The sequence below is a fragment of the Rhinoraja longicauda genome, chromosome 35, assembly GCF_053455715.1.
Source record: "Rhinoraja longicauda isolate Sanriku21f chromosome 35, sRhiLon1.1, whole genome shotgun sequence".
NCBI lineage: Eukaryota > Metazoa > Chordata > Chondrichthyes > Rajiformes > Arhynchobatidae > Rhinoraja > Rhinoraja longicauda.
In genome coordinates, this window is record NC_135987.1 from 7579123 (window position 1) to 7607112 (window position 27990).

A 27990-nucleotide genomic window follows, 5' to 3' on the forward strand; every position below is an offset into this window, starting at 1 on the left:
AGCAGTCAAATATTTTATTTTTGAAAGACAGGCCATGACCTTTGACCCACTATTTACCAGAAGCTATTAAACAGTAAATGCAAACACAATAAGCAACATGCTTGGCACTAATGACCATCAGGTCAAGAAATATGGACATTTTAATTTTACACCTCTCCCATTGTTTAATGTTGACAAATTGCTGTTTCTTTTCTCTTGTACAAGATTGCTTTTTGTTTAGGCTGAATTTTTAATCCAAAGATTACAAAGCAGAGAGGTTGGGAAGGAACAAATATGTATTGCGGATTGGGACTTTTTGGTAAAATTGACTCAAACATGAAATGTATTGGCAAAACGGTTATAACTATCAGAATCCAACTCTGCATTTAATCTGTTGAAGGACCTGCAAATGACAAACTGTTATCCTCACACAGAATATAAATAAATTGCGAATGAAACTGTGTGGAAAAAGCACCATATTCTAAGTCATGGCCTAATTGTAAAGCAGCCGATCCACTTCATTCATCTTCATCCTTTCCACAGACTCGCAGCAAGATCTTCCGGTAATCACCTGTCACGTCATCCTATTGGGAAATGAAGCCACATTACTATCACTGAGCCACTGAGCCAACTTACTTAAAACTCATTTGTATATATGAATATTTACATAATTGAAATTTGATTATTGAAAAAGCGCTTGCTAAAATTGGAGTACGAAGTCACAAAGAAAAATCTTTTTTTCTTTCTTCAGCTGTCCCACATGGTCTAGGATAACTTGCTTCCAACTCTGTTTTTGTGGGTATGGAGGTGGTTGATGAGGGAACCACAGACTCTACCACAGGTAAGGCAGGAATTGCTAGATCTTTCGAGTAGGGTTGGTAGGTAACCTGGTAGGGTGACGGCTCTTGTTATTATTAATACTGGGCATGTTTTCAAGAGAGACTAGTGGATTACAAAAGCATTGCAAATACTCCTCCTTCATTGTGGATCAGTGGAGATGATACACCTTGCATAAGGCAGCTTTGTAAACATTTTTCTTTCTATCTTCTTGGCAACATCAGTATTATTGGGAACCACTTCTAAACCTGCCTTCTTCCTTGTTTTTTGGTTTTGCTTTCCTTGGGGAATAAAAGCAGGACCTAAAAATCTAACAAGTAGATACATTGCTAAACCTGTTTCCCACTATACAGAGCATGTTGACAGTGGTAATTTTCTTGGGAAAATAATACATTATGGCATGCCTTTACATTTGTGCGGTACTATTCTGAAATGATTAAATCACCCAAAACAGGGAAAAGTGTCAATATAACGGGGAACAGGGACAGAAAAGCTCACAATAAGTCAAGTGAGCAGGCAAATTCTCAACTATTTGAGCTTTGGAATGAGATAATGGGACCATAATGGAATGACATTTGAAAGTACTTATTCACAAAATGCTGGGGTAACTCAGCAGGTCAGGCAGCATCTCAGGAGAGAACGAATGGGTGACGTTTCGGGTCGAGACCCTTCTTCCAAGTACTTGAAAGTACTTCATTATGGGCAGGGGGGCAGTGCTGCTTGAGCACACCAGAGCGCCGCTCCGGCAGCTCTGTAAAAAAAAACCAAATAAACAGCGGGGAATTTAACAGCGGCCACTCCGGCACCAGTGACAGCTCCGGCACTTAAACAATTAGCACTGCAATACTGATTATGGGCGATAATTAAAGTAAGATTGAACACCAAGGAAATATGCAAAATGCTGGAGTAACTCAGCAGGTCAGGCAACATCCCTGGAGAACATGGGTGGGTTATGTTTCAGATTCTGACCCAAAACATCACCAATCCCTGTTCTCCAATGATGCTGTCTGACCCACTGAGTTACTTCAGCATTTTGTGTCTTTCATTGGCAAACCAGCATCTGCAGTTCCATGTTTCTATGTTCTGAGATTGAACACCAGCAGTAGAGATTGTAAAAACAAGGAACTGCAGATGCTGGTTGATATCAAAGATAGACTCAAAGTGCTGGAGTAACTCAGCTGGTCAGGGAACATCTCTGGAGAAAAAGGGCGGGTGATGCTTCGAGTCGGGATTGAGTGTGGTCTTAAGTATACACCAGTTCGGAACATACCTCAATGAAGGAAAATAGGGTTTTCCCACAACGTTTTACAAATTCAATTTTGATATCCATCATGTCTACTTCACTCCGAGAGATTATAATTCGAATGAGACCGCTGTCATCTGTGCCAGCACCCTGGTGGAAACAGAATAGTTACTAACCCACCATCCACTTCCCAATGAGTCTTTGTAAATACTGTTTGATGTGATAAAGTTTGAAAGATAATGGGATCACCATATTGTATACAGTTCATGCCTCCCAAAATGTACACAACTGGAAATAGAACAAGGAGCAGAAAAACATACTTAAAACTCATTTGTATATATGAATATTTACATAATTGAGATTTGATTATTGAAAAAGCACTTGCTAAAATTGGAGTACAAAGTCACAAAGAAAAATCTATTTTTCTTTCTTCAGCTGTCCCACATAGTCTAGGATAACTTGCTTCCAACTCTGTTTTTGTGGGTATGGAGGTGATTGATGAGGTTGGTGTGGCAAACCACAGACAAGGCAGGAATTGCTAGATCTTTCGAGTAGGGTTGGTAGGTAACCTGGTACGGTGACGGCTCTTGTTATTATTAATACTGGGCATGTTTTCAAGAGAGACTAGCGGATTACAAAAGCATTGCAAATACTCCTCCTTCATTGTGGATCAGTGGAGATGATGCACCTTGCATAAGGCAGCGAAAGATGCGGCCTTATTTAACACAAGTCAGCACTGAGATTGAGTATGATGTGGACCTATAATTCACAATTGGAGCGTACATGCCATTTACGGAGCAGATATATGATGAAGAATTTTGGAGGACATCCAAATAATCAAGGATGCTCTGCACTTTGTTAATTGACTGGGTCACGTGCTTTTGTGGTCAAAAAAGACATGCACAGCGTTTAATTCAGCTCCCTAGATTTGTCTTGGAATTATAATGCACTTAAGATCATGCCCACTGTAACTTGAGTTGGAGGGATTCCACAACATTTAAACAAGAGTATATCCCAGATTTATAAAGCAAATACTGCAGCAGAATATTTTGTTCAAGACAATCTCCAGAACAATAAAGGTCCCATTTATGCTTGGAAAATGGGACTAGCTATACGGCGGTTCCAAGTCGACATTGGCGAGTCGAGTAGAAGGGCCTTTTTCCATGCTGTATGTCTCTAACACTCTATAAAACTGTTTGTGACAAAAAGAAAAAAAATCATTGGTCCACTTCGACATTCCACCCTCCGCAAGTCCCAAGTAATCCAAAACTCTGCTTCCAGTATCCTAATTTACACCAAATATTATTGGCCCATCATCCCCGAGTCATTAAGGTTAAATTGTCCTTGATTTCAGAATTTGATCTCAAATCTTCTTTGACAATGTATCCAAACTGTTAGAGCAATTTGACCACAATTAAAATAACTCCAGATCGTCATCTGTACCATTAACTATCAAGGAATTCCCATCCTAAAATGGCCACATCTTTCCTCTTCTCGTCTTCAGTTGGTCCATAGCTGCTTTCTATATTTTCTTGATGGGTCAACTACTTTAACAGCACCTTAGTTTAATATGCTTTGCTCCTGTTAGTTGCCTTCATATATTTGGCTTTCATTACCAATTTTATAAATATAAAATTTGTTAGGATTTATTTCCAAAATTGTGAAAGGAAAAGCAACTGTGAAATGTATTTCTCATTCCCTTTTTTAATGATCGATGTCCACTTGGTTTATAGATATACATGAACAGACAAGCAAGTTACATAAACACAGCATGGTCTTTCTCACCATTTAACTGACATCTATTTCTATCACCTATTGGTGCAAAAGATCACCTTTGTTCTCAGGGCAGCTGCATTCACTGCCAATTTAATGATAATGTTTACATACAGTTCCAATTTCCTGTGTTTTGCCAAAACCCGACTCCTGTGCATTTATTATATCATCTACTAATATGAGCTATCAGTGTTGACATGAAGATTTTTCACATGCACAGCAACGCGTAATACGTAAACTGTCTTTACACCATCAACTGCATGCACATTCTCTACAATAAACAAACTCCTCAGCTCCCCTGGACACCATCTCCCAATCATTCAGTTGACAAATGCACCACTTTCCTTTCATTCTTCCAAAGCAAAATAGACAACATCTACAGCACCTTAACCACCAACGCACCTGCTCCCCCTCAAACCACCTGCCCCCCCCTTATCCTGTCAGCCCCTGCCTCAGTTCTCCCCAATCTCCACCACCGACCTCTCTGACCTCTTCACAGGAATAAAAACTGCCATCTGCTCTCTGGACCCCATCCCCTCCAGCTTTGTCAAGGCCTGCCTTCCTGCTCTCTCTCCACTTATCACTGCAACAATAAACTCCTCCCTGTCCACTGGCATCGTCCCGCCATCCCTCAAAATCGCTGCTGTCACCCCCATTCTGAAAAAACCTGGTCTAAACCCTGACACCCCAAACAACTTCAGACCAATCTCCAACCTACCCTTTCTGTCCAAAGTTTTGGAACGTGCTGTAGCTTCCCAACTCAAATACCACCTCTCTACCAATAACCTGTATGAAACTTTCCAATCCGGATTCCGCTCAAACCACTGTACTGAAACTGCACTCCTCAAAATCACAAACGACATTCTCCTCTCCTCCGACGCTGGCAACCTCAACATCCTCATCCTACTTGACCTCAGCGCCGCCTTTGACACCATAAATCACTCCATTCTCCTCACCCGACTTGAAACCTCCCTTAACATCACCGGCACAGCCCTATCCTGGTTCAAATCTTACCTCTCTGACAGACACCAGTTCATCTCCATAAACAACTGTAAATCCCCCACCGCTCCCCTCCCCCAAGGTGTCCCCCAAGGCTCAGTCCTTGGCCCCCTCCTCTTCATCCTCTACCTGTTCCCCCTTGGTCAATTAATCCGCCGTCATGGTCTCAACTTCCACTGCTTCGCCGATGATATCCAGCTCCTTATCTCCACCAAGTCAATCTCCCCCACCACACACTCTACACTGACAAACTGCATCACTGAAATAAAATCTTGGCTTCAATCAAATTTCCTCAAACTCAATTGCAACAAATCTGAAATCATCATCATTGGTCCAAAAACGCTCACCAAATCCACCCAAAACTTCATCCTCAACATTGATGGTCTCCCAGTATCCACCTCACCTCACATCCGGAATCTTGGAATCATCTTTGATCAAACCCTCTCCTTCGACAAACACATCAAACACATCACAAAGACAGCCTTCTTCCACCTCAAAAACATTGCCCGTCTCCGTCCATCCCTCTCCTCCACAGCTGCAGAAACCCTCATCCACGCCTTCATCACCTCCCGTCTGGACTACTGCAACAGCCTCCTCTATGGCGCACCCTCAAAAATCATCAGTAAACTTCAATACATTCAAAACTCCGCTGCCCGTCTACTCACCCACACCCCGATCCGTGACCATATCACCCCCGTCCTTTATAAACTCCACTGGCTCCCCATCCCCCAGAGAATCCAGTACAAAATCCTCCTCATAACCTACAAAGCCCTCCATAACCTGGCCCCATCCTACCTGACCGACCTCCTCCACAGGCACACTCCCACCTGCACCCTCCGCTCTGCTGCTGCCAATCTCCTATCCCCCCACATCCGGACCAAACTCAGATCCTGGGGGGACAGGGCTTTCTCCATCGCTGCTCCCACCCTATGGAACTCACTACCCCAAACCATTAGAGACTCCTCCACACTCACCACACTCACCACATTCAAAAGGTGCTGAAGTCTCACCTGTTCAGTACTGCCTTCAACCACTGAAGGTCACCTCACCTTCTGTCTCCTTTCTCTGTTCGTTTATTTATTTACTTATTTATCTATTTATTCATTTCCCTATGCTCTCTAAATCTCTGTAAAGCGTCTTTGAGTATATGAAAAGCGCTATATAAATAAAATACATTATTATTATTATTATTATTGTTTGAATTGGTGTGTGTATATGTTTTGCATGTTATTAAATGTGACTATAGCCCAAGTCAAATGATCGTTGTTTAAATTGATTTGTTCATGTTCACTGGCAATGCCAACTTTTACTGGTTATCTGGTTACAGATATTCCTTGATTTACAAACATTTGGTTTTCAATTTTATTTCCCCGATGCTTTCATTGATTCCAAGGAAACATATAATTGATTTATGGAGTTAACAAATAGCACACTACTCTCCGCATGCAGGAATTCCAATAGCACATTTTGCCCAGTTCTATTGCTCATGAAATTTCACAAAGTGAAATGTTTTCTGAGATAAAATTGTTTTTGTCAATCAAAGAACGGCTGTCAGTAACACAGCTGTTGTAGAAGATTCAAGGTCCAGGCCTCCAGGTGCCAGTGAAGTATTATATCCAGTGCTGCTACATCTATAAGAATGGAATCATTCTGAAGATCTGAGATATAGTCTCAACAGTGATAAGTTTGTAATAACAAGTTAATTGCCCTCAATACTGATATTGAAACAGAATGAACAATTGAGACTGGGACAAGTTTGTCTGCCTGAGGATTTTACTTCCAAAATTATTTTAATGCTTTGCAGTCAGCAAATCCATTTATGGTTCATTTGGTCCACTAGAACGCTCGTGAAAAAATAAAATTACAATACACCAGCCTATACAAATGCTGATTGATCTCAGTAGTCTACCAGCCTTTGTGTAAATGTTATTCTGCCATTTATTACTGCAAAGAATGCTATTATTTATCTTATGGACCATTATTTTCCAAGGTCAAAATGAATCAGCTTCCAATTATCGGGAAGACAGCCTATTCAGAGGAACTCCAAAATTGAGAAAATTTTATCAAAGTCTCATGAATAAAATTAATGTTTAAAAAATTCTCCTTTGATACTTACCGACATCGCTTCATAAAGCTTATTTGCAAAATAGGCAGCTGGATTCCTCGCATATTGAACTACAAAGAACAAAGGCAAAAATGCATAATCACTACCATGAAAAATATACAGACAAAAACAAAGGCTTAATATGTCTTTTGTAATAAGCTTGTAATGTTTATGATATTTCTTTATGTAACTCTTCTATGTTTTATATTAGGATTGGGGATTATTAATGAGAAAGATCAGTAATTTAAAAAAACATTTACAGCCCAAGTTGGCATTGTTTTAAAGGTTTGGAATGGGACAAGAGGCCAGAATGGAAGAAGCACAGATACTTGGTCGTGATGCAAGAGATTGCAGACGCTGGAATCTGGAGCAAAATACAAACTGTTGGAGGAACTCAGAGGGCCAGGCAGCTTAATTAGTAGGCTGGCCTATTGAGCTGTCAGAAATCCTAGAAAGGACTTTTAAAGTGGAAGTGAATTTGCTGATTTAAGGAATGAAATGATATTGAAAAGGAGTTGGTTAGCGTTAAAAGACAATTAGTCATTTTTTAAATATCGTTCTTTAAATGGAGTGTGGAAAGCAGGCCAGCCAGGATTGCATCTGAAGAGTAGTCTAGAGATAATAACAGCATATGTGAAGGTTTCAGCAGTAGATGAGCTAAAGAGCATGTTATACATTTGCTCATCAGATTTAAACTTTGGTGGTGTGAGTGATGGCCCAGGTCTTCATCTAGGGATCAAATAGACTTGATAGTTAAGAAGCACCTGGTTCATCTGCAGCCAATTGCTGGCGAGAGGGATGGAGTTGATGGCTTGGATGCTCAGATTTTCTTCAACTAAACCAATGTTTAGTTGAAGAAAATCTCTGTTAATCCCTACTGAATATTAGACGTATCAGATTCTGCAAAGATACAGTCTTATAGATCTGGACTTGGACAATTACCAATGTGGCATGAAATAAATACATAAATCCTTACCTAGCGCCAACATTCCCATCTGAAATGTGCCAGACATCTCTTCCTTAATGCTGTCTTCAACATCTTTGTTAGTTATTAGAAAATATTCTTCAAAAACTAGAGGCAAAGAAAAATTGGAGTCCATTTAGAAATTGAAGTGAACGGCCCTTTCTCTTGTATCATGGCATAATTTTAAGTTATGGCAGCAGCAATGGTCAAGCGCAAATGGACCTTCAAGTTAGGCAACAATACATTGATAGAAAGATTTTGAGGAAACTTTTCAAATCTGCACTCACAGCCAGCAGCCTCACACAAGACGTGCACAAAATGAGGAATCAGCTGCGAGATTAGCGTAGTGTACCCAGTTACAAGATTCTGAGAGTGGTGGGCCTGGAGGATATAACAAATTTTAAGGCCCAAGTATCAACTGCTATTTATGGGGTAGATTGGAGTGGTCAACTCTCGATAAACCCTCTGAAACAAACCACTTACTGGACTCCTTCAGTTTTTTCAAGGGGCAATGCCAGATGGGCCATAAACACTATCCAATGACGCACAGACTCCTTCCCCACACCAAGAATTAATGAAAGAGAAATATATATTATCGGTCAGCAAAAAGCAGTCTGTGGAGAAACCTGAAAATTGGTATTTTTCCCCCTAATTGATCAGTAGCCTCAAGATATTCCAGAGCACAGGAGTTGGTCTAGTTATAATGCAGCCAGAATTTTAAGATGGGCTTATTTAGGTCAGATCTTCCCATTGAAATCTCTTATGACATGTTAGCCCAAGATCAGCAATTGTGTTTTAAGAGGCTTTTGACTAGGCCCCATATAGAAGGCTGTTTGACAAAGTTCGAGCACATGGAGCTAAAAGGTAAAAAAAAACTAATTTGAATTGAGAGCAGTTATCAGATGGAAAATAAATTCCTCCTTTATCTTCTGTAAAGACCACAACTTATTTTGTGAAATGAATTTTAAGTTCTCCAAATCTGGTTTGAAGTTACTTCCTCAAAATATAAATCCAATATTTGCACCACAATTAAAAAAATCTTTACCCATAAAGTGTAGTTTATTTTTCAATGACACACTTCTTGTAACTAATCTTTTGATAAGATGGATTACTTCACGATTTTGAGTCAGAGTTTTACATGTAGTTGAGCTAGTTGCATTTGCCTGCAGTTGACCCACGTCCCTCGACACCGTAGCATTTATTTAGAGAAGGCAAGAATACAAAATCAGGGATGTAATGCTCGACTTTATGAGGCACTGCTCAGACCGCATTGGGAGTATTGCAAGTAGATTTGGGCCCCAAATCCAAGGATGGATGTGCTGGCATTGGAGAGGGTCCAGAGGGGGATTACAAGAATGATCCCAGGAATGATCGAGTTAACATATGATGAGCATTTGAAGGCACTGTACCTGTACCTGGAGTTTAGAAGGATGAGAGGGGACCTCTTTGAAGCTTACCAAATAGTGAAAGGCCTGGATAGAGTGAATGTGGAGAGGATGTTTCCACTAGTGGCCATAGCCTTAGAGTCTAGGACCAGTGGCCATAGCCTTAGAATAAAAGGACATACCTTTAGAAAGGAGATGAGAAGGAATTTCTTTAGTCAGTGGGTGGTGAATCTGTGAAATTCACTGCCACAGACAGCTGTGGAGGCTGTCAATGGATATTTTAAAGGCAGAGGTTCTTGATTGGTAAGGGTGTCAAGTCAAGTCAAGTCAAGTCAAATTTATTTGTCACATACACATACTCGATGTGCAGTGAAATGAAAGTGGCAATGCCTGCGGGTTGTGCACAAAAATAATTACAGTTACAGCATATAAATAAAGTTAATAAGTTACTAAACATAGCACAAAAAGTGTCGACAAAAATTTAGCCTCTGGGGTTATCAAAGTTGACAGTCCTGATGGCCTGTGGGAAGAAGCTCCGTCTCATCCTCTCCGTTTTCACAGCGTGACAGCGGAGGCGTTTGCCTGACCGTAGCATCTGGAACAGTCCGTTACTGGGGTGGCAGGGGTCCCTCATGATCTTGCTTGCTCTGGATCTGCACCTCCTGATGTATAGGTCCTGCAGGGGGACGAGTGTAGTTCCCATGGTGCGTTCTGCCGAACGCACTACTCTCTGCAGGGCCATCCTGTCCTGGGCAGAGCTGTTCCCAAACCAGACTGTAATGTTGCCGGACAGGATGCTCTCTACAGCCCCAGAGTAGAAGCAATGAAGGATCCTCAGCGACACTCTGAATTTCCTCAGTTGTCTAAGGTGGTAAAGGCGCTGCTTAGCCTTACCCACCAGTGCGGCAATGTGCGTTGCCCACGTCAGATCCTCTGCGATGCGGACTCCCAAGTATTTGAAACTGCTCACCCTATCCACAATAGACCCATTTATCTCCAGTGGCGTGTACGTCCTTGGATGTTTAGCCCTTCTGAAGTCCACAATCAGCTCCTTTGTTTTAGTGACATTCAAGAGGAGGCTATTGTCCTGACACCAGAGTGCCAGATCAGCCACCTCCTCCCGGTAGGCCTTCTCATCGTTGTTGGAGATCCGGCCCACCACCACAGTGTCATCAGCAAACTTGATGATGGAGTTTGAGCTGAACCTGGCCCTACAGTCATGTGTGTACAGGGAGTACAGTAGGGGGCTAAGGACGCAGCCCTGGGGGGATCCTATGTTCAGGGTGAGGGAGCTAGATGTGTGTTCCCCCATCCTGACCACTTGGGGCCTGGCAGTGAGAAAGTCCAGGACCCAGGCACACAGAGGGGTGCTAAGCCCCAGTTCCAGCAGCTTCTCAACCAGTCTGCTGGGGACTATTGTGTTGAATGCTGAACTAAAGTCAATGAACAGCATCCTCACATAGCCCCCCTGGCTGTCCAGATGAGAGAGAGCGGTGTGTAGAACCTGGGAGACCGCATCATCCGTGGACCTGTTCGGACGGTATGCGAACTGTAGTGGGTCCATGTTGCGAGGAAGGAGGGCGCAGATGTGCTTCTTGACTAGCCTCTCCAAGCATTTCATGACAACCGAGGTGAGGGCCACCGGTCGGTAGTCATTTAAACACGCTGGAGAGGCATTCTTTGGCACCGGTACAATGATGGATCTTTTGAAGCATGCAGGGACCACGGACTTTGCCAAGGAGAGGTTGAATATTGTGGTGAGCACTGGAGCAAGCTGAGTAGCACAAGACTTTAGTACTCGCCCAGATATACCATCTGGGCCTCCAGCTTTCCTCGTGTTCACACGCGTCAGAGCCCACCTCACCTCATGCTCGGACACCGAGAATGTGTGCACATCCCCGACGGTGGATCCCCCTCCAGCCTCGCTAGCCAAGGTGTATGAGGGAAAAGGCAGGGGAATGAGGTTGAGAGGCAAAGATAGATCAGCCATGATTGAATGGCAGAGTAGACTTGATGGGCTGAATGGCCTAATTCTGCTCCTAGAATTTATGAACACTGTTTCTATCCATGAACCTCCCCAAATGTACTTTCAACATTGTAATTCTCAGGCGCTAGAGGTCAGCCCATGTGTACATGACACAATTGCATTTTAAAAAAAAGTTTATTTGGATATATTACATCTTGTGATGAGTATATGCTCTATTTGTCAGGCATCATAAGGAAAACTTACATGATGAAAAGCATTAGCACAGACAACACTATGTCAGAGTGATGTATTAATAGGTTTCAAACTGCGATAGACTGGCACGCTACCTTTTCGTAGATGAGCAAAGCTCCGTCTGCAGAAGACCTTAATGAATTTTGTCTCATCAGTTCCCCACTTGTCTTCTCCTGCAGCAAACAACTCCTAAAGTGAAAGCACCTTGATTATTTACAGCAGTATGAATGCAGAATGTGCCTGGAAATTAATCCGTGATCAAATCTCATGATCGTAAGATCATTACAGTAAGAACAATTTGCTTTTTAATTAAAAAATTTAATTCTTTACTATGTACTTGCCTTTAAATAGTAGTGCTTCTACATCTGAGTCACAATGTTCTTGGAATAAATATTTCTAGAATTTAAACACTAATGTGATCTTTCCATCAGTGCCAAGGTAGTGCAGATCAATGACTGTTTAGAACAGAGAACTTGCAGCACAAGAAAGGGCCTTCGGCCCACAATGTCCAGGCGAAACATGATGCAAAGTTAAATTATTCTCCTTGGTCTGCATCCATTCCCTGCATATTCATGTGCCTATCCAAAAATCTCTTAAATGCCACTATCGTTCGACTATATGAATCCTAGCAATGTTGGAAGTGTCTTCTTTAAATGGAATTTTAGAAACATTTATAGAAGAGCCTGTGGAATTCTCTGCCTCAGAAGGCAGTGGAGGCCAGTTCTCTGAATGCATTCAAGAGAGAGCTAGATAGAGCTCTTAAGGATAGCGGAGTCAGGGAGTATGGGGAGAAGGCAGGAATGGGGTACTGATTGAGAATGATTAGCCATGATCACATTGAATGGTGGTGCTGGCTTGAGGGGCCAAATGGCCTACTCCTGCACCTATTGTCTATTGAACAGATATGGATTGCTTTCCAAAAATAGACCGGAGACCGTTCTATTGCAGTGCTTGCCAACGTCACTCAGTCAAACATAAAAACCGCTATTTGTTCACTCAAGCTCAATGTGCACAAATTAGTGATGCATTTGCCTCACAGCAGTTCCTGAGCTGGTTTTAAAAGCAACAATTTCTGCTGCAAAGAAACGTTCAAACTTTAAGAGGGCTCCGAAGAAAATTAAAATTAGAGCTATACACTGCAGGATTTCAAACATTTTTGAAAATTAAAGCACAAGTCATAATTTTATATTTTATATTTAAGAAGATTTCATAGCAAGCAGTCGGCTGTTGATGAAATTTTTTACATTTCAGTCTTGCGTTTGCGACAATGTGCTGTGGGACCACCAAAAGAAAATAAGGCAAATATAAATTTAATTTCCCTCATCAAATCCATTGACAAGTGTTAATACATATTTTCTGGAGTTCGTAAGGTGATGCAATATTGGATCTCTAATGTAATCTGACAGGTTTAATCCTGTCATCTAAACTCATTCCAAATGGTGCTCTTCGAGTACAAGAACAATGTTTGAATGGATATGTCACTGATAGAACAAAACATTGAAGATAAATTCAACCTTGGAGTTGGTATGGGAACACATCCTCCTGGCAAAAAATTAGCTCACATCATTGGGAAAATTGGCAGAAACTTATGAGGTTAAATTTTAGTTTCAACTACGTTACTTCAAAGATTGAACAGGAACAGCCATAAAATGAATACTATAGGAATTTCTACTGAGAATAACGACTATATCTTATCGAAACGTATAAGATTATTAAGGGGTTGGACACGTTAGAGGCAGGAAACATGTTCCCAATGTTGGGGGAGTCCAGAACAAGGGGCCACAGTTTAAGAATAAAGGGTAGGCCATTTACAACTGAGATGAGGAAAAACTTTTTCAGTCAGAGAGTTGTGAATCTGTGGAATTCTCTGCCTCAGAAGGCAGTGGAGGCCAATTCTCTGAATGCATTCAAGAGAGAGCTGGATAGAGCTCTTAAGGATAGCGGAGTCAGGGGATATGGGGAGAAGGCAGGAACGGGGTACTGATTGAGAATGATCAGCCATGATCACATTGAATGGCGGTGCTGGCTCAAAGGGCCGAATGGCCTCCTCCTGCACCGATTGTCTATTGTCTATTTAAGAATATTTATTCCAGATTGCCTTTCATTTTAATATGTTTTGAATGTGTACTTGGGGTCTGAGAACATATTCAATTATATTATCAATATAAATTTTTAAAGAAATAATCATTGGAATACTTCTAATAATATTCTGTAGGAAAATAACTGCAGATGCTGGTACAAATCAAAGGTATCACAAAATGCTGGAGTAACTCAGCAGGTCAGGCAGCAACTAGGAGAGAGGGAATGGGTGACGTTTCAGGTCGAGACCCTTCTTCAGACTGAAGAAGTCTGAAGAAGGGTCTCGACACGAAACGTCACCCGTTCCCACTCTCCTAGATGCTGCCTGACCTGCTGAATTACTCCAGCATTTTGTGATACCTCTAATAATATTCTGCTCCTTTCTGATAGCATCATTGAAAAGGCCTTATTTGGATCAGTTTTCTTTCCACAAATGACATATTTTTTGTGATTGAATGGGCACTTTCAAAAACAAAAAACAAACTTATATGCTCACAAATGTTAATCATGACACCAGATTCAGGACTACAATATTGAAGTAAATAGCATTACTCAACATTGGACTGCCTTAAGTTACCAAAACATCTTGGAATGTACATGGATGTCCAGCGCTCACCAAATATATTGTTTGAAAATTTCACAGGGAGATTTGACATCCATTCACTTTTAAATGTCAAAAGACTGGTTTCGTAGGGCACTATTTTACATCAGGGGAATTGTTCTTGCAATCTACTTAACCCACATTTAATCTAAACTTTGAGCAAAATATGCAGTGCTTACCTGAGCATCAATGTTTGCAAGACTTGCATCTATAACTTTACTGTCATCTCGTTTCGCCTAAAGAAAAAGACAGCTCAGCTCGGACAGAATCTCAATACAAAAAAATATAGGATAAGTATTCAAAGGATCTGCAACACTGTATAAAAAACACCTCATGGTGATATCATCCATTAGTTCTCCATGATAGTTCATTGATTTTGTTCTCTCTTATGCCACGTGAACACCAGCCTTCAAAATATTTAAACTAAATAACCAGTGTTTACACAGTTTAGATAACAATGCTAGACAAAATGCTGGAGTAACTCAGCGGGACAGGCAGCATCTGTGCAGGGAAGGAATGGGCGGGTCTTCAGAAGGATCTCAACCCGAAACAGGAACGTTAAATAAATTTAAAACAGAAATAGATTGTTTTTTAATAGACAAGGGAATTAGGGGTTACGGGGAGCGGGCAGGGAAGTGGATATGAGCTATGGTTAGTATAGTAAGACCCGAGTAATCTCCTGGACAAGTTTCGATCGCCTAGCTTGGGGTCGGAGAGGAATTTCCCGGATTTTTTCCCCAAATTGGCCTGGGTTTTTATCCGGTTTTTCGCCTCTCCCAGGAAATCACACGGTTCTTTTGGGTGGGAAGAAGGGCGATAGTGGGAAGGGGGTTGGGGTAGGATCAGCCATGATCGTATTGAATGGCGGAGCGGGCTCGAGGGGCCGGTTGGCCTACTCCTGCTCCTATTTTCTTGTGTTCTTGTGTTCTTGTGTTCCTTCTCCCCAGAGATGCTACCTGTCCCACTGAGTTACTCCAGCATTTTGCGTCTATTTTCGGTTTAAACCATCATCTGCAGTTCCTTCCTACACATTGGATACCAATGCTGATAGCTGTAGGAAGGAACTGCAGATGATGGTTTAAACAGAAGATACACACAAAATGCTGGAGTAACTCAGTGGGACAGGCAGCATCTCTGGAGAGAAGGGATGGGTGATGTTTTGGGTCGAGACCCTTCTTCAGACTTACTAAATGGCACCCCAACCAAGCCCATGACTGTGTTTTCTTTTAACTATTGTATCCACATCAAAGGATAACTTTCCATCAATCATGAACAATGGACCTGGTTGATCTTTTCCTCCCGAAGTGAGAAGCATTGAAACCAATTGTCCATGTGACTCACCAGACACTACAAAACTAGACATCAAATCATGGACATAATAATCTGGCACTACAATTTCCAGTCTGCTGACCTGAAGTGAACCATAGTAGTATTTGAAAACAAAATATTAAATTAAGGAATATGGGCATTGCTGGCAGTCATTGAGGAGTTGAGTTTAGTTTATTGTCACAGAATATCGAAAAGCTTTTGTTGCATGTGAACCAGTCAGCGGAAAGACAGTGCATGATTACAATCGAGCCTTCCACAGTGTAATGGATACATGATAATAGGAATAACATGAATGGTTGGAACTTGTATTTCCCGATTAGTTTCAGGCTTTGGGATTACCATACCTGTAGAATAACCACAGTGCTATTGTGCCCTTACAGTAAATACAGCAACCCTGGGTTTTTGATAGAGGATTTTAATAATTTAGCACATTGAATGTTAGAGGCAACTAAACCAAGTGGACCCGTTGGGCTCAAACCTCTCCTGTGTTGGTGCAGCACCCTCTCCTCCCCACTACCCCCCTCACTCCATCCCCCTCAACCCCTCTTATCCTCCCTCCCCCCTCCCCCCCTTCCTTCCCCCATCCCTCCACCCCCCTCCCTCGGAGATAGATTTAAACTTTAAAATGTGAATAACTATAAAAATATAACACCAATTTCAGTGAAACTTCTTCCATTAGCACCAAAGGGACGATGGTGAGTAAGGTGGGCCTAAAATTGTTGAAAAGTTTTGGCTGTAGTTTAGGAACAAACAAAGAGTTTTAGTATATAGATAGATGGTTAGACTTTCTCGTGTTGGAAATCGTTCCTTAATAGCTATGTGGCAATCATGAGTGAGATGCAGGCATGACATTTCCTTTTGTATTGCGATGTCCAAATAATGCAAGTACACAGTCCCATGGAAATGCCATGGTTACAAAGCAAACTGACCTTTAGCAAGGACGTAAGAAGATTTTCAAAGTCACCATCATTCTCACACTTGATAGATTCCTTTAAACTCACTTCATTCTCTATCAAAAAGAAATAACACAAATATTGTTACCATTGAAAAATAAATTATTGTTCATGTACTTTATCTGCTGGGCATGTTCCATAGCCTTACCATTGGTTACACATTACATTGGCACACATGCTCAATCTGAACCACTCCTTAACTGGACAGGAGGTTATCTGGTCTATCATAGACATCCCTTTTGTTCTGCCCACCCCACCTTCTCTGCAACTTAAAACTATTTTATTTTCTCTTTTACCCCAGTTCTGATAACGGTCTTGGACCTAAAACATTTATTGTTTCTCTATCCACAGATGCTGCCTGACCTACAGAGGCATATAGAGCCTTTTCTGATTTTAATTCAGATTTCCAGCATCTGCGGTTTTGTGATTTTCATACTAATAAGATGCATTAAGATAAAGAGTACACAGTGATATAGAATTATTCACTGGACATACATGGTTAAAGGAAGACACAATACACCAAGGGAAAGTACAGTTGTTGAAATTAAGGAAATAAAGTTGGATTATGCTTTTCTGCGTTTTATCTAGATACAGTTTTCATCTTGTGATGGACAGTGTAAACTGGTAACTTGTTGGATTTATGGATTTATCAAAGGCAAAACCTTTCACAGAAGAGAATAAACCAAAACTTATATGCCGCCACAATGTGCTTACTATGACTAGGACAGAGTTACCAATTGAGTGGAGCATCAGTGGCTCGATGAGCACACATACATGGTAGTGGACAACAAGGACAAAGAGTAGGAAGTCATGATCACAGTGCGCGGTGTCATCAATCTAGTTGTTTGACACAGACTGACTATCTGAAAAACATTCACAAATGGCAACCTTTGGTTAACTTGGGATTTGAGAGTAAAGTAATCTCTTTGAGAGTAAAGAGAGTAATTCGAGAGCAGACAGATGTACAATCCTCCTATGGGTGGCACAGAGCAGCAGCTAACGGAGCTGCTTCCTCACAGTTCTTGTTACACAGGATAGAGTCTCCAGTGCAGTCTGGGTGGATTAGTGTTCATCTGTGACCTTGTGGGCTGCCACCACATGCTCCAGTTTCCTCCCACAAAACCCAAAAATCTGTGGGTTGGGAGGTTAATTCTTCACTATAAATTCTCCTTAATGTGTAGTTGAGCAGAGGAATCCAGAGGTATTAATGGGAATGTGGGGAAAATTGAGGTGAATGTACAGTGTATGTTGTCCCAGTGGGATGAAATGTCTGTTTCATGCTGTATCACACTATTACTCTTTGATGCATCAACTAGCTTAGGATCTGCTCAAAGTAATAGCACAATGCTTAAGTGTGTCATTCCTATACCAGCAGTTATGACAACCACTAGTACTGTAGAAATCAGAAAGCAATTCCATTACCTGTTTGGTAGGCTTCAGCAAATTCATAAATTTGTTTGTTTGTCCTTGTAGCTAAAATTTCCAAGAGGATGTGTTCATCAGTCCCAGCACCCTATTAAACCACAGAATTCAAATTCACCAAGATCTTAATCTCATTTAGGAATAGAAATAACACTTCCACCCCAAAATGGATTGCACAATAGCATGTAAATACCTCTGACCTATCATCTCTGCTAAATACGCGGACACTTTGGCAACATGAAATTCATTTACATTTTTGTGGTACTCTCACAATGACATTCAATGAGGTACATTACTCACAGCCCTTGGCATTTGAAGGCACAAATTATTCAGGTTTTTTTCCCCCATTGTTTCTAAACCGCACTGAGGGTAAATTGTGCTCACAGCTGCCACCTCAACCAGGCACCACTTAATGATGAATCTGCACTTGCAAGCAAAGGCAGACAATTTAAGAATGCTTGATTCTGTCTTTTGGCTGATCACGCATATGCACCATCGCCGAACGACAATCAAAGCAGAGAGTACACCTTTGCCCCTTGCAGGTTGCACCAGTTTAATGGATTTTTGCCATCCATGCCTTCAGTCATTTTAGATTAGCACAAGCGTGTTGGACGGAGAGATTTGGGAACACTTATATCCGAGCATTCTCCCTCAAACATGGAAACTGAAATGTTTATAAAACACTGGGCTTTGGCCTGCACACCCAAAAAGGATCAGTGCTGAAGGACGGGCCCCAAGGTGAGTGGAGGAAGACAGGCCTTCCACTGGAGCTGCAGGAGAATCACGGATAATTCATGGCCTTTGATGGGGGCGAAGAAAATAATAAGAGGCAACATCTGCCTCACAGATCATGGCCCAACTCTGAGGTCTGGATTCTCAGGATAAAATTGGGGCCTGGACAGGGAAAATTTGTGATTTTCTGGAGAAGGGAAGATGGATGGTGCAGGGGGGATATTTACTAGGTGGCTGAGATGAGCATATTTGCTCCTCAAAGAATTCATCCAGCAATAAGCAGCCAATCTAATTTGTGATAAGAGATTTCACTACCGGTTGTTTCATGGAAAGTCAGTCCAGCACTGGGGAGTTCAGGAAAACACTTGGACCTTTGCTGCATCTCCAAAAGAAGTCACCTCTTTCTGCCAGGGATCTCTCTCATTGTCATTAAATTGGGCAGGTAGCACGCTTCATATATTCCTGAATTCGTGACACATGAGGCCTGTACACTCAGCCTATAAAGTCAAAGTTTCATTTCCACACTTATTTTCTCCAATAACCTAGTCTCTCTTGTGTGCTCATCTACTCCTGCCACTCACCTGCACTAGAAACAATTCACAGGAGCCAATTAACATACTAGCATGCCTTTGGAATGTGGAAGGAATCCAGAAACCCATGTGATCGCAGGAGAACATGCAAACTCCACACAGGCAGAACTTAATGTTAAAATCACACCCTAGTTGGTGGAAGCTGTGAGGCAGCAGCATTAACTACCATGCCATTAGTTAGAAAGTTTGAGACTTTAAGGACTGTGGGTGACAAAGTGCAACCTATTTCCACGTGATAGAATCCAACTTGTAAAGAGGCTGAATATTAACTGTGACTCACCTCCATTGCACAGTTTAGTTGTTGTGCATCAAACTTTGCAGGAGTCAACATCAATCCCTCAACCACAGTTTCAAAATTCCCTCCGAGCTCCGATTTCAGTTCATCAATGAGGTTCTGCAGCATTATTTATAATACATTAATCAACAAAGTTAAGGGCTAAAATTTTACACAATGTACATTGCGCAATATTTTCTATTTTATTTGACAGTTGTTGTGCCCCATGGAATGGAAAAGTTGTACATCAAATGGATTAATTTCCATAATATTCCAGTATATCTATCGATAGTTGGTGTCAACATCCTGTTCTTCCAACCATGAGGATGAGTTTAGTTGCTTTATTCTTTCTTCAACATGCCAAGTGTTTACAGCTAAACACATGTTTCTGTTATCTACTGACTTACTATCAGTGGATCCATTTATTCATGAGGTCAGATGCACATTACTTGGAATGCTGGCAAAAACTGCATGTTGCTGCATGCAAATGGACTGCATGTGATGTCTGGTGCTTCTGGCAAGTAGTGAAATATCGGGAGATGCTGTGTAGCTGGGGTCACCGTCTTGATTGAGGGGTGCGTGAGGGGCTGAAGCTAGGGGGCAGGGATGGGAACGCAAGATTCAGGAAGGCGGGCAGTTTCTGGCTGGATCAGGGGTCTGGATTGCCTGTATCACCTTGTTTTGACCAGCTAAAACATATGACGACAACAACTTTTGAACATCATTATAGCCTTAGCTTCATTGTCAGCAGCCTTAGTGATCACTGCGCATTTTTATTACACGGAGTAAGTCATTGTCTCTGTTCTTCATGAATAATGACTTACTGTAATATGCTAAAGGAATTAAGAAAATGTATCCAGCAGTGAAATAAATATGAATTGTAAGTTGTAAAGTGACAATTTCCATTGGAAGCACGTCTATACGAAAAGTTAACATGCAAATGTAGTTGCATGGTACCAATAATATTACAAGATTGCCAACATATTTATAATCCCAATATTGGAATTACTACTACCAAACAGCACACCACATTTTTGCTGTTTTTGCACAAGAACTGCAAGTATATTAAGAATCTTTTCATGCTGCCTTTACAATGGACACTGTAACTATTTGTTTTAACTTACAAAGGAGCCCCTATTCGAAAAGTTTCATGAAGTAAATTGCACATGGTGTAATTTAGCATGTGTCTGTTGCTATTCTATCATATGGATAGGAATATCTAGTGATTTCATATGCAAAAAGGAAAATAACTTTCAATTGTGACCCCTTATTTGGGAGATGATGTTTTTTTCAGAATCAAGATTTAAAGGCCCATGCCTGTGATGAAGTATCGAGCATCATTCTGTTGGTCTTGTATCATCAAAGTTTATGGATTTTAAACATTTCAGTTGGTGGCTCTGTATCCAGTTCCTTGATGCCCGAGGGAGAAAGGGGTTGTCAGGCCAAAGGTTGTAAGAAGAATAGGGTTGAGATCAAAGGCAAGACAGACAATATATATCTTACAGCAAATAGTTTCTAAATCTAAAGTTGTTCCTCCATCTATTATAAACACCTTCTTTGCATTGTTCATATTTATGCTTGATTTGAAGGCTAAATTAAATTTGCTACGTATTCATTTGAAGAAAAAATTCAGTCACAGATTTAATATGCAAATGTAGTTGCATGGTACCATTGCATTGCCACTTTCATTTCACTGCACATCGAGTATGTGTATGTGACAAATAAATTTGACTTGACTTGACTTGACTTAATATGGTATCTTAAGGTTTGAAGATCAACACATTTTTTATTACCTGATCATAAGTTGATTTGAAGGCTTTAATGATCTGCTGCCGTTGAAAATTAGTTTTACTTGACAAAAGATCAATAATGACCTCTTCATTAGTTCCTATTGGAAGAAGTGCAAGGCATTCTATTAAATACCCCAAGGCTAACTGATTTATAAAGACAACATCAACTTTCACTTTCACAAATTTTGAGAAAGTTACATTTATGTTACAATACATCAAACCTTGTCTGAGTAATTTTCCTGCCGACCTAGACCATCCAAACAGATAGCATTTGTTTTTGTATGGTCTTATCCATCCAAAGATCCAAAGATGACAGATCATAGAACAGTACATCAGGACTAAGCCCTTCAGCCAACAACGTCTGTGCTGAGCACGATGCCGACCAACTCTTACCTACATAATCCATTTCCTCCATATCCAATGTGCCTTTCTAAAAGTCTCATGAATGCCACTATCATACCTGCCTCCACCACCACTCTTGGCAGTGCCAGGTACTCACTGCCTTCTGTGTAAAACAACTTATCCTGCACATCTCCTTTAAACTTAGGCCCTCTCACCTTAAAGATATGCCTTGTAGTATTTAATATTTCCATACCGGGAAAAGGTTCGGATTGTCTTTCCTTTCGACGCCTCTCATAACTTTATATATTTCTATCAGTTGTCTTCTCAGCCTCAGGTGTTCAGTGAAAAGAATCCATATTTATCCAATCTTTTGTAACTAATACCCCCTATTCCAGGCATAATTCTGGTAAACCTCCTCTGCACCCTATCCAAAACATGCACATCCGGCCTGTGTTGGGGCAACCAGAATTGCATGCAATATTCCAAATGCAGCCTAACTAAAGCTGCATCATGACTTCCTGAGACTTATACACAATTCCTCGACCAATGAAGGCAAGCATACCATATGCCTTTTCTGCTATTTAGTTTTCTATCACACCTGCATACTGCTCAAGGATTAGTTAGAGGCATTCTTCACTATTCCCTGAATTGACATCAGGTCCTTTGGATAGAAAATATGAATTACAAATGGATGTTTGCACAAAAAAAAATAATCTGCTGGCTTTTTTTCTAGAGAAAATTGAGGTAAAGAGAAATAATTAAAATTATTAAAGTTTGTGAAAGGGCATATGAATCCACCTTTGGAGCTTCCTAAAACAGGGTCCTGTAAATCCAAGTTGGACACAAAATGCTGGAGTAACTCAGCGGGTCAGGTAGCATCTCAGGAGAGAAGGAATGGGTGACGTTTCGGGTAGAGACCCTTCTTCAGACTGATGTCAGGGGAGGGGACGGGACAAAGACAGGATGTAGTCGGAGACAGGAAGACTGATGGGAGAGCTGGGAAGTGGGGGGGGGGGGGGGGATAGAAAGGGAAAGCAGGGACTATCTGAAGTTGGAGAAGTCAATGTTCATACCGCTGGGGTGTAAACTACCCAAGTGAAATATGAGGTGCAGTTCCTCCAATTTGCGCTGGGCCTCACTCTGACAATGGAGGAGGCCCAGGACAGAAAGGTCAGATTAAGAATGGGAGGGGGAGTTGAAGTGCTGAGCCACCAGGAGATCAGGTTGGTCAAGACGGCCTTGCTTCTCAGATAGGTTGTGATAGGACCACAAGTGTCTGCAAACTCAGGGTGGTGGTGAGAGGTATGCCGAGGACCATCTGGCACGTTTAGTTTTAGAGCAGAACTTGTAGGAATAGCACATAAGCCGAGCTCTGAAATGCAAGCAAAGGTCAGATGCAGCCCCAGTCGTGATTAATAGAATTCAGAATCTAGAGTTTCATCGACAAGAGTAGCCATGTTTTTAAAATTAAACAAAGTTAAGCTGGGAGTGGAATTGCTGTACAACATTCTCACAGTAGCACGATTTGGATAGAAAATACTTGGCATTCAACAATGAGGTTCAGAAGGAATATTAAGTGCGGTTCATGAAGCTTTGAATACATACTACACAATGGAAGATTAAAAAAGTAAGAGACAAGAGGCGAAAACTTAAAAACAACCTTGAAACAAAAGAAATACTAGGCTGTTGAAAATCCAGTTTAACCTGCAGTATAACCCGTGTAGAAAGGAACTGCAAATGCTGGAATATTCCAAAGATAGACACAAAGTGCTGGAGTATTTCAATGGGTCAGGCAGCATCTCTGGAGAAAAAGGATTGGCGATGTTTTGGGTCGGGACCCTGCTTCTGAAGAAGGGTTCCCACCTGAAGCGTCACACATCCTTCTTCTCCAGAGATGCTGCTTGACCCACTGAGTTACTCCAGCATTTTGTGCCCACATTCGATTTAAACCAGCATCTCCATTTTTTTTCCCTACACACCTGACCCACTGAGTTACCCCAGCACTTTGTCTATCTTCGGTATAACCTTCTGTGTCAGTTTCTAGGTAGCTCAGTACATGGTGGGTTTTTTGTTTTCCTCATACTTTCTTTCCCTTGGGTTTTAACTCTGCCAAATCGCATCAAAAGCAATCTTAACATTTTCAATATTTGACCCCACTGGTCTCAAAAACAACAGTACTTCCTGATGCACCGAGCAAACATTTTTATCCGTGAAACCTTGCCCGATGCACAAATTTCAAATTTGTCTCCCTGGGGTCTATGACCTTACATGGCTTCAAATGCAGCCTCCTGAGTGTCTCAACTGCATTGCCCGAGGTGGGGAGGGTCACAGTGCCTTTCAAATACATGGCAGGTTAATTCCAGGCTGCAGCTGCTGACCTGTGCCACACCTCATGGTTTGCTGCTCTTGCTGTTGGTTTCAAATCACCCAAACTTCACACTCAAGGAAGAGACGTCATCTACTTTTCATTGGGTCGTTGAAAATCCAATTTAACCTGTAATGCGACCTTCTGTGTCGGTTCTAGGTGGCTCAATGCCGGTTGGGAAATCTATCTTTTCATTTACAGTGGGATATTTGTATTCCGAGCACATTTACTCCCCAGCATAAAATTCCCCGAAATACTATCAAAATTAATGCAACACAGAAAATTTTGTTCTTCAACATTTGCCCCCACTGGCGAAGAACATGTGAATCTCTCTCTCTCTCTCGATGGTATCTACACCCGAATGCTCAGAAAAGTTCAAAATGTCAGTTGGAGGGACCATATCACCAACGCCCAGCTCTATGGGGAGATTCCACCTCTGACCGAGATGATCAGGTCGAGAATGTTGAGGCTCGCTGGTCATTGCCACCGCCATTCAGAAATCCCAGCAAACAAGGTTGTGCTGGAGGAACCCACCCGTGGAAGACGGAACCCGGGTCGACCAAACAAGACCATGCTGAAGACGTTGATGGAAGACGCATATGTGGAGACACAAGAGGAGCTTGCCAGCTGTATGGAGGACAGAGATCTGTGGTGCGTCCGTCATCGTGCCCGTCGGAAACCAGCACCACTCGGTCGCTAATGTCTTCAACAATTTTAAATAAATAAAATTAAATATTTGTCTACATTCTGTCGCCATCAAGATACTATACTCATGTCATTATTGAGACCTTAATGACATCACCCTGCCAGAAGCCCCTGACCACATCCATAGATGGTCTTGGTGGCTTCCATGCAAAAAGGACATTGCCTCTGGGCACTCTTCTTCATCAACTTGAACAAGTCCCTCTGATCCCCTGAAAGAAAATGCCCATCCCTTCACTTCATTGCAACATTCATTTGTTCAGTATTGATACTCCCTTGTGGATGTTTGTAATGCAATATGACTCTTTAAGACCTGCTCGTAATAGATTACACCTGCTATGTTACATGTTAATAACAATTGGAAATTGCAACACAAAATGGGATACGCCTCCTAAAATCAGTTTATCAACCTCAGAGATCTTGTTATTAATGAGACTTTTATATGCACACTATTTTAAAACAAAGAAAAAAAAGTGCAGAGTTATCTCTCAGGCATCCTGTTTTTGCCAGCTTCAGAGCTGTATCCTACATATATTCCCTTTCACTCTCAGCAGATGGATGCCCAATGTAAGCTTGATTGTCTGTTAATCTCTGCTGAAAGCAGACCAGGACCAGGCTTCTTGCACTTTCCCCACCTCACCCTTCAGTACTCCTGTATTTTACATTGCCACAGAAACAGTGATTTTGAGTTACCTAGTCCTTTCATGGCATTGCGAAGATTTTCTGCATCGTGATAAGCATTAAAACCAGGACTTGGTTTGACAGTGCCTCTTACCTACAAAAAATTAGAAATGTTATAATCAATATGTTATGAATTATTTCATTCTCAGAAAATTAAAATGCTTTCTAAGCCTTTTCATAGTGGAACAATTGTAACAAACTTTATTTTAAAAAACAGATTGCATATTTGTGGATGGCTAGGTGTGGAATAATTTTCTGGAGTGTGTATCACAGATTAAAAATTAAATCTGTTTGTACCCTACATTTTCATTGTACAATCTACAGATTTCAATTCTTGAAGTTTATTTCTCTGCTCTACTCAGCAATATTTCACTCCTAGATCTTGGTTTCTCATTTCATAAAAACAACATCAACGCTGACACAAACTGCTGGAGTAATTCAACGGGTCAGGTAGCATCTCTGGACAACATGGATGGACGACGTTTCGGGTTGGGACTCATCTTCAGACTGATTGTTGTGGTGATGGGGTGGGGGGAGGGGGCGATGAGAAAGCTGGGAGATGGGGGCAGGACAAAGTCTGGCAAGCGATAGGTGGATACAGGTGATGAGGGTTCGTTTTTGGCAGATGATAGGACAAAGGCCAGAGATGAAAAGACTAAAAGTGTGAGATAAGGAGATGAGGATAGAAAAGGCACAAATTGTGAAGCCAGAGGAAGGAATATCGGTGGAGGAGGAAGGGAAAGGGAGAAATGGGTGTACATCCAGGTGGGGGAGCAGCGAAAAGAAGGGTGAGAAATGGTGCAGAGTAAGGGCGTTAGTAGGTTAGCTACCTGAAATTGGAGAATTCAATATTCATTGGGAGAATTGTTCCCCCTCTCTTGCCTGTGCTCCACCTAGATCCACAACTGAATGGGTAGAATGTGTGAATAATAGGCAGATGGAATAAGGTGGGGGAGAGGAAATAAATGGCTGTGAAGGAGGACTTGGGTGGATCAGGATGTGAAAGGATCAGAGGGGTTCAAGTTAAGGGAAATTTGAGAATGCAATGTTTATGCGGTTGGGTTGTAAAATAATCAGCTGGTATACGAGATGCTGTTCCTCTAGTTTGTGCTCGGCCTCACTATGGGAGTGGAGGAGGCTGAGGACAGTCAGATTGGGGTGGGAATCGGGAGGAGAATTAAACTGGTATGCAACCGCAAGCTCAAGATGGCCATTGCAGACAGAGCTTAGATGGTGGGCAAAGCGGGCATCCAGTCTGCACTTGTCAATGCAGAGCAGGCCACAACATATAGCATTTGGTGCTGTAGATGTGGTCTCCACATCAGTGAGATCAAGGGTACACTGGGTGAATGATTTGCCAAACATTTGTACTATACCCAAGTCCTTTTATTCCACTAGACATCTCTCCTAGTTCTTTCTGCCACTATGCATCTTTACTTTTTTCTGTAATTGAAAATTGCTCCTGTTGCAATATTCCCACAGTAGTTGCTTAAATACTTCCTCCCAATTCATGAACAATACATCACAAATCGTTTAACACAGAATCAAAAAGATCAATGCAAAGGTACACAGGGTTATGTAGAAATACCATTTGCATGCATTTTTTTCGGATTAGGGTGTGTCAATAAGGAACCTAATTACAGACAATGCAAAAGTTGCGAATCCAGTTTTTCTTACTATTGCAGTCGCAGGCAAAGAAAAAGTCAGCCCAATTTGTTTAAGCCTAGTGTAGGAAAATTTCCTTTATTTTCGTGACCGTGGTTGTCACGTAATATTCAACAGATCCTGGTTGGAAACCATACAGAAACACGAAGAGCTGCTAAAGCAGCAAACCGTCTACTTCCTAACATTATTAATTTACAGAAGCTAGCATCAACGTATCTCTCTGAAATGGCAAACCTGCAGATTACATTCGTGGTGTCCATTCGACAAAATTATGCTTTATGTACCACTAGAATTTATTACCATTTAAGCGGTTGAAGATAGATTGCGATTTTGCCACATATTTCTCCCCTTTATGGACGCGCCCAAAAACGTAATCTACCTTAAATTGGAGAACTGGATTATCTGTTATATCGATACAATATTTCCTTCTACAAGGTGACAAAAATGAATGATAAGAGAAAAAGATTTCCGTCCAAGCCAGTAACACGAATTACATTTTACTCACACGTGTAATTTACAAAATACCCGAGAAACATTTTACTGGGCGTTCGTATTCGCCGCACAATGGACTTACATTGAAATTGTCTTTCGCAGCCATTCTCTCAAAATCAGATATTTCGGGAGATGAAGAGTATAGATAATCTTACTGTGTGCTTTCGCCGGCTGATTGAGGAGGAGTAACCGATGGAGTGAATTGTATTTCATTGACTGCTGATATAGGTGTGACTGTTTTACATATTTTATTAATTGTTTAGCTGGCATTCTGGGAGTTACCAGTCCTGTCTGACGGTACCTTCCCATATTCCAATGATACTGGGCGACAGCGGCACTGAGCCTTGCCAAGAACATCTGAATGTCCAGGTACTCATTTCCCACACCTTCCAAAAGCTTAAAGGCCAGGAATAATTCCGGTGCCTCGGCTGCTGGCCGCGGGGATAAATGTGTCGGTGCCCTGTGAATGCT

At 41.5% G+C, this 27990-nt stretch overlaps 1 protein-coding gene across 1 annotated transcript; it reads right to left on the reverse strand.

Moving 5' to 3' along the window:
- Nucleotides 1-27990, reverse strand: LOC144610117 (annexin A4-like). The gene is made up of 12 exons (XM_078428692.1): nucleotides 27602-27990; nucleotides 25375-25456; nucleotides 21276-21370; nucleotides 19489-19602; nucleotides 17887-17977; nucleotides 16441-16520; nucleotides 14362-14418; nucleotides 11598-11691; nucleotides 7912-8007; nucleotides 6948-7006; nucleotides 2087-2209; nucleotides 1-563 (listed from the first exon to the last, which is right to left on the reverse strand). Exons 1-12 carry the CDS (start codon nucleotides 27623-27625, stop codon nucleotides 498-500), a joined length of 981 nt encoding a protein of 326 aa, XP_078284818.1. The 5' UTR covers nucleotides 27626-27990; the 3' UTR covers nucleotides 1-497.

Coding starts and splice junctions, on each gene's coding strand:
- LOC144610117 (XM_078428692.1), bottom strand. CDS start 27,625: ATGGCTGCGAAAGACAATTTCAAT. Junction 11,692..14,361: donor TTGCAAACATTGATGCTCAG/GTAAGCACTGCA, acceptor CTTTCACTTTAG/GAGTTGTTTGCTGCAGGAGA. Junction 8,008..11,597: donor CTTTGCTCATCTACGAAAAG/GTAGCGTGCCAG, acceptor CTTTGCCTCTAG/TTTTTGAAGAATATTTTCTA.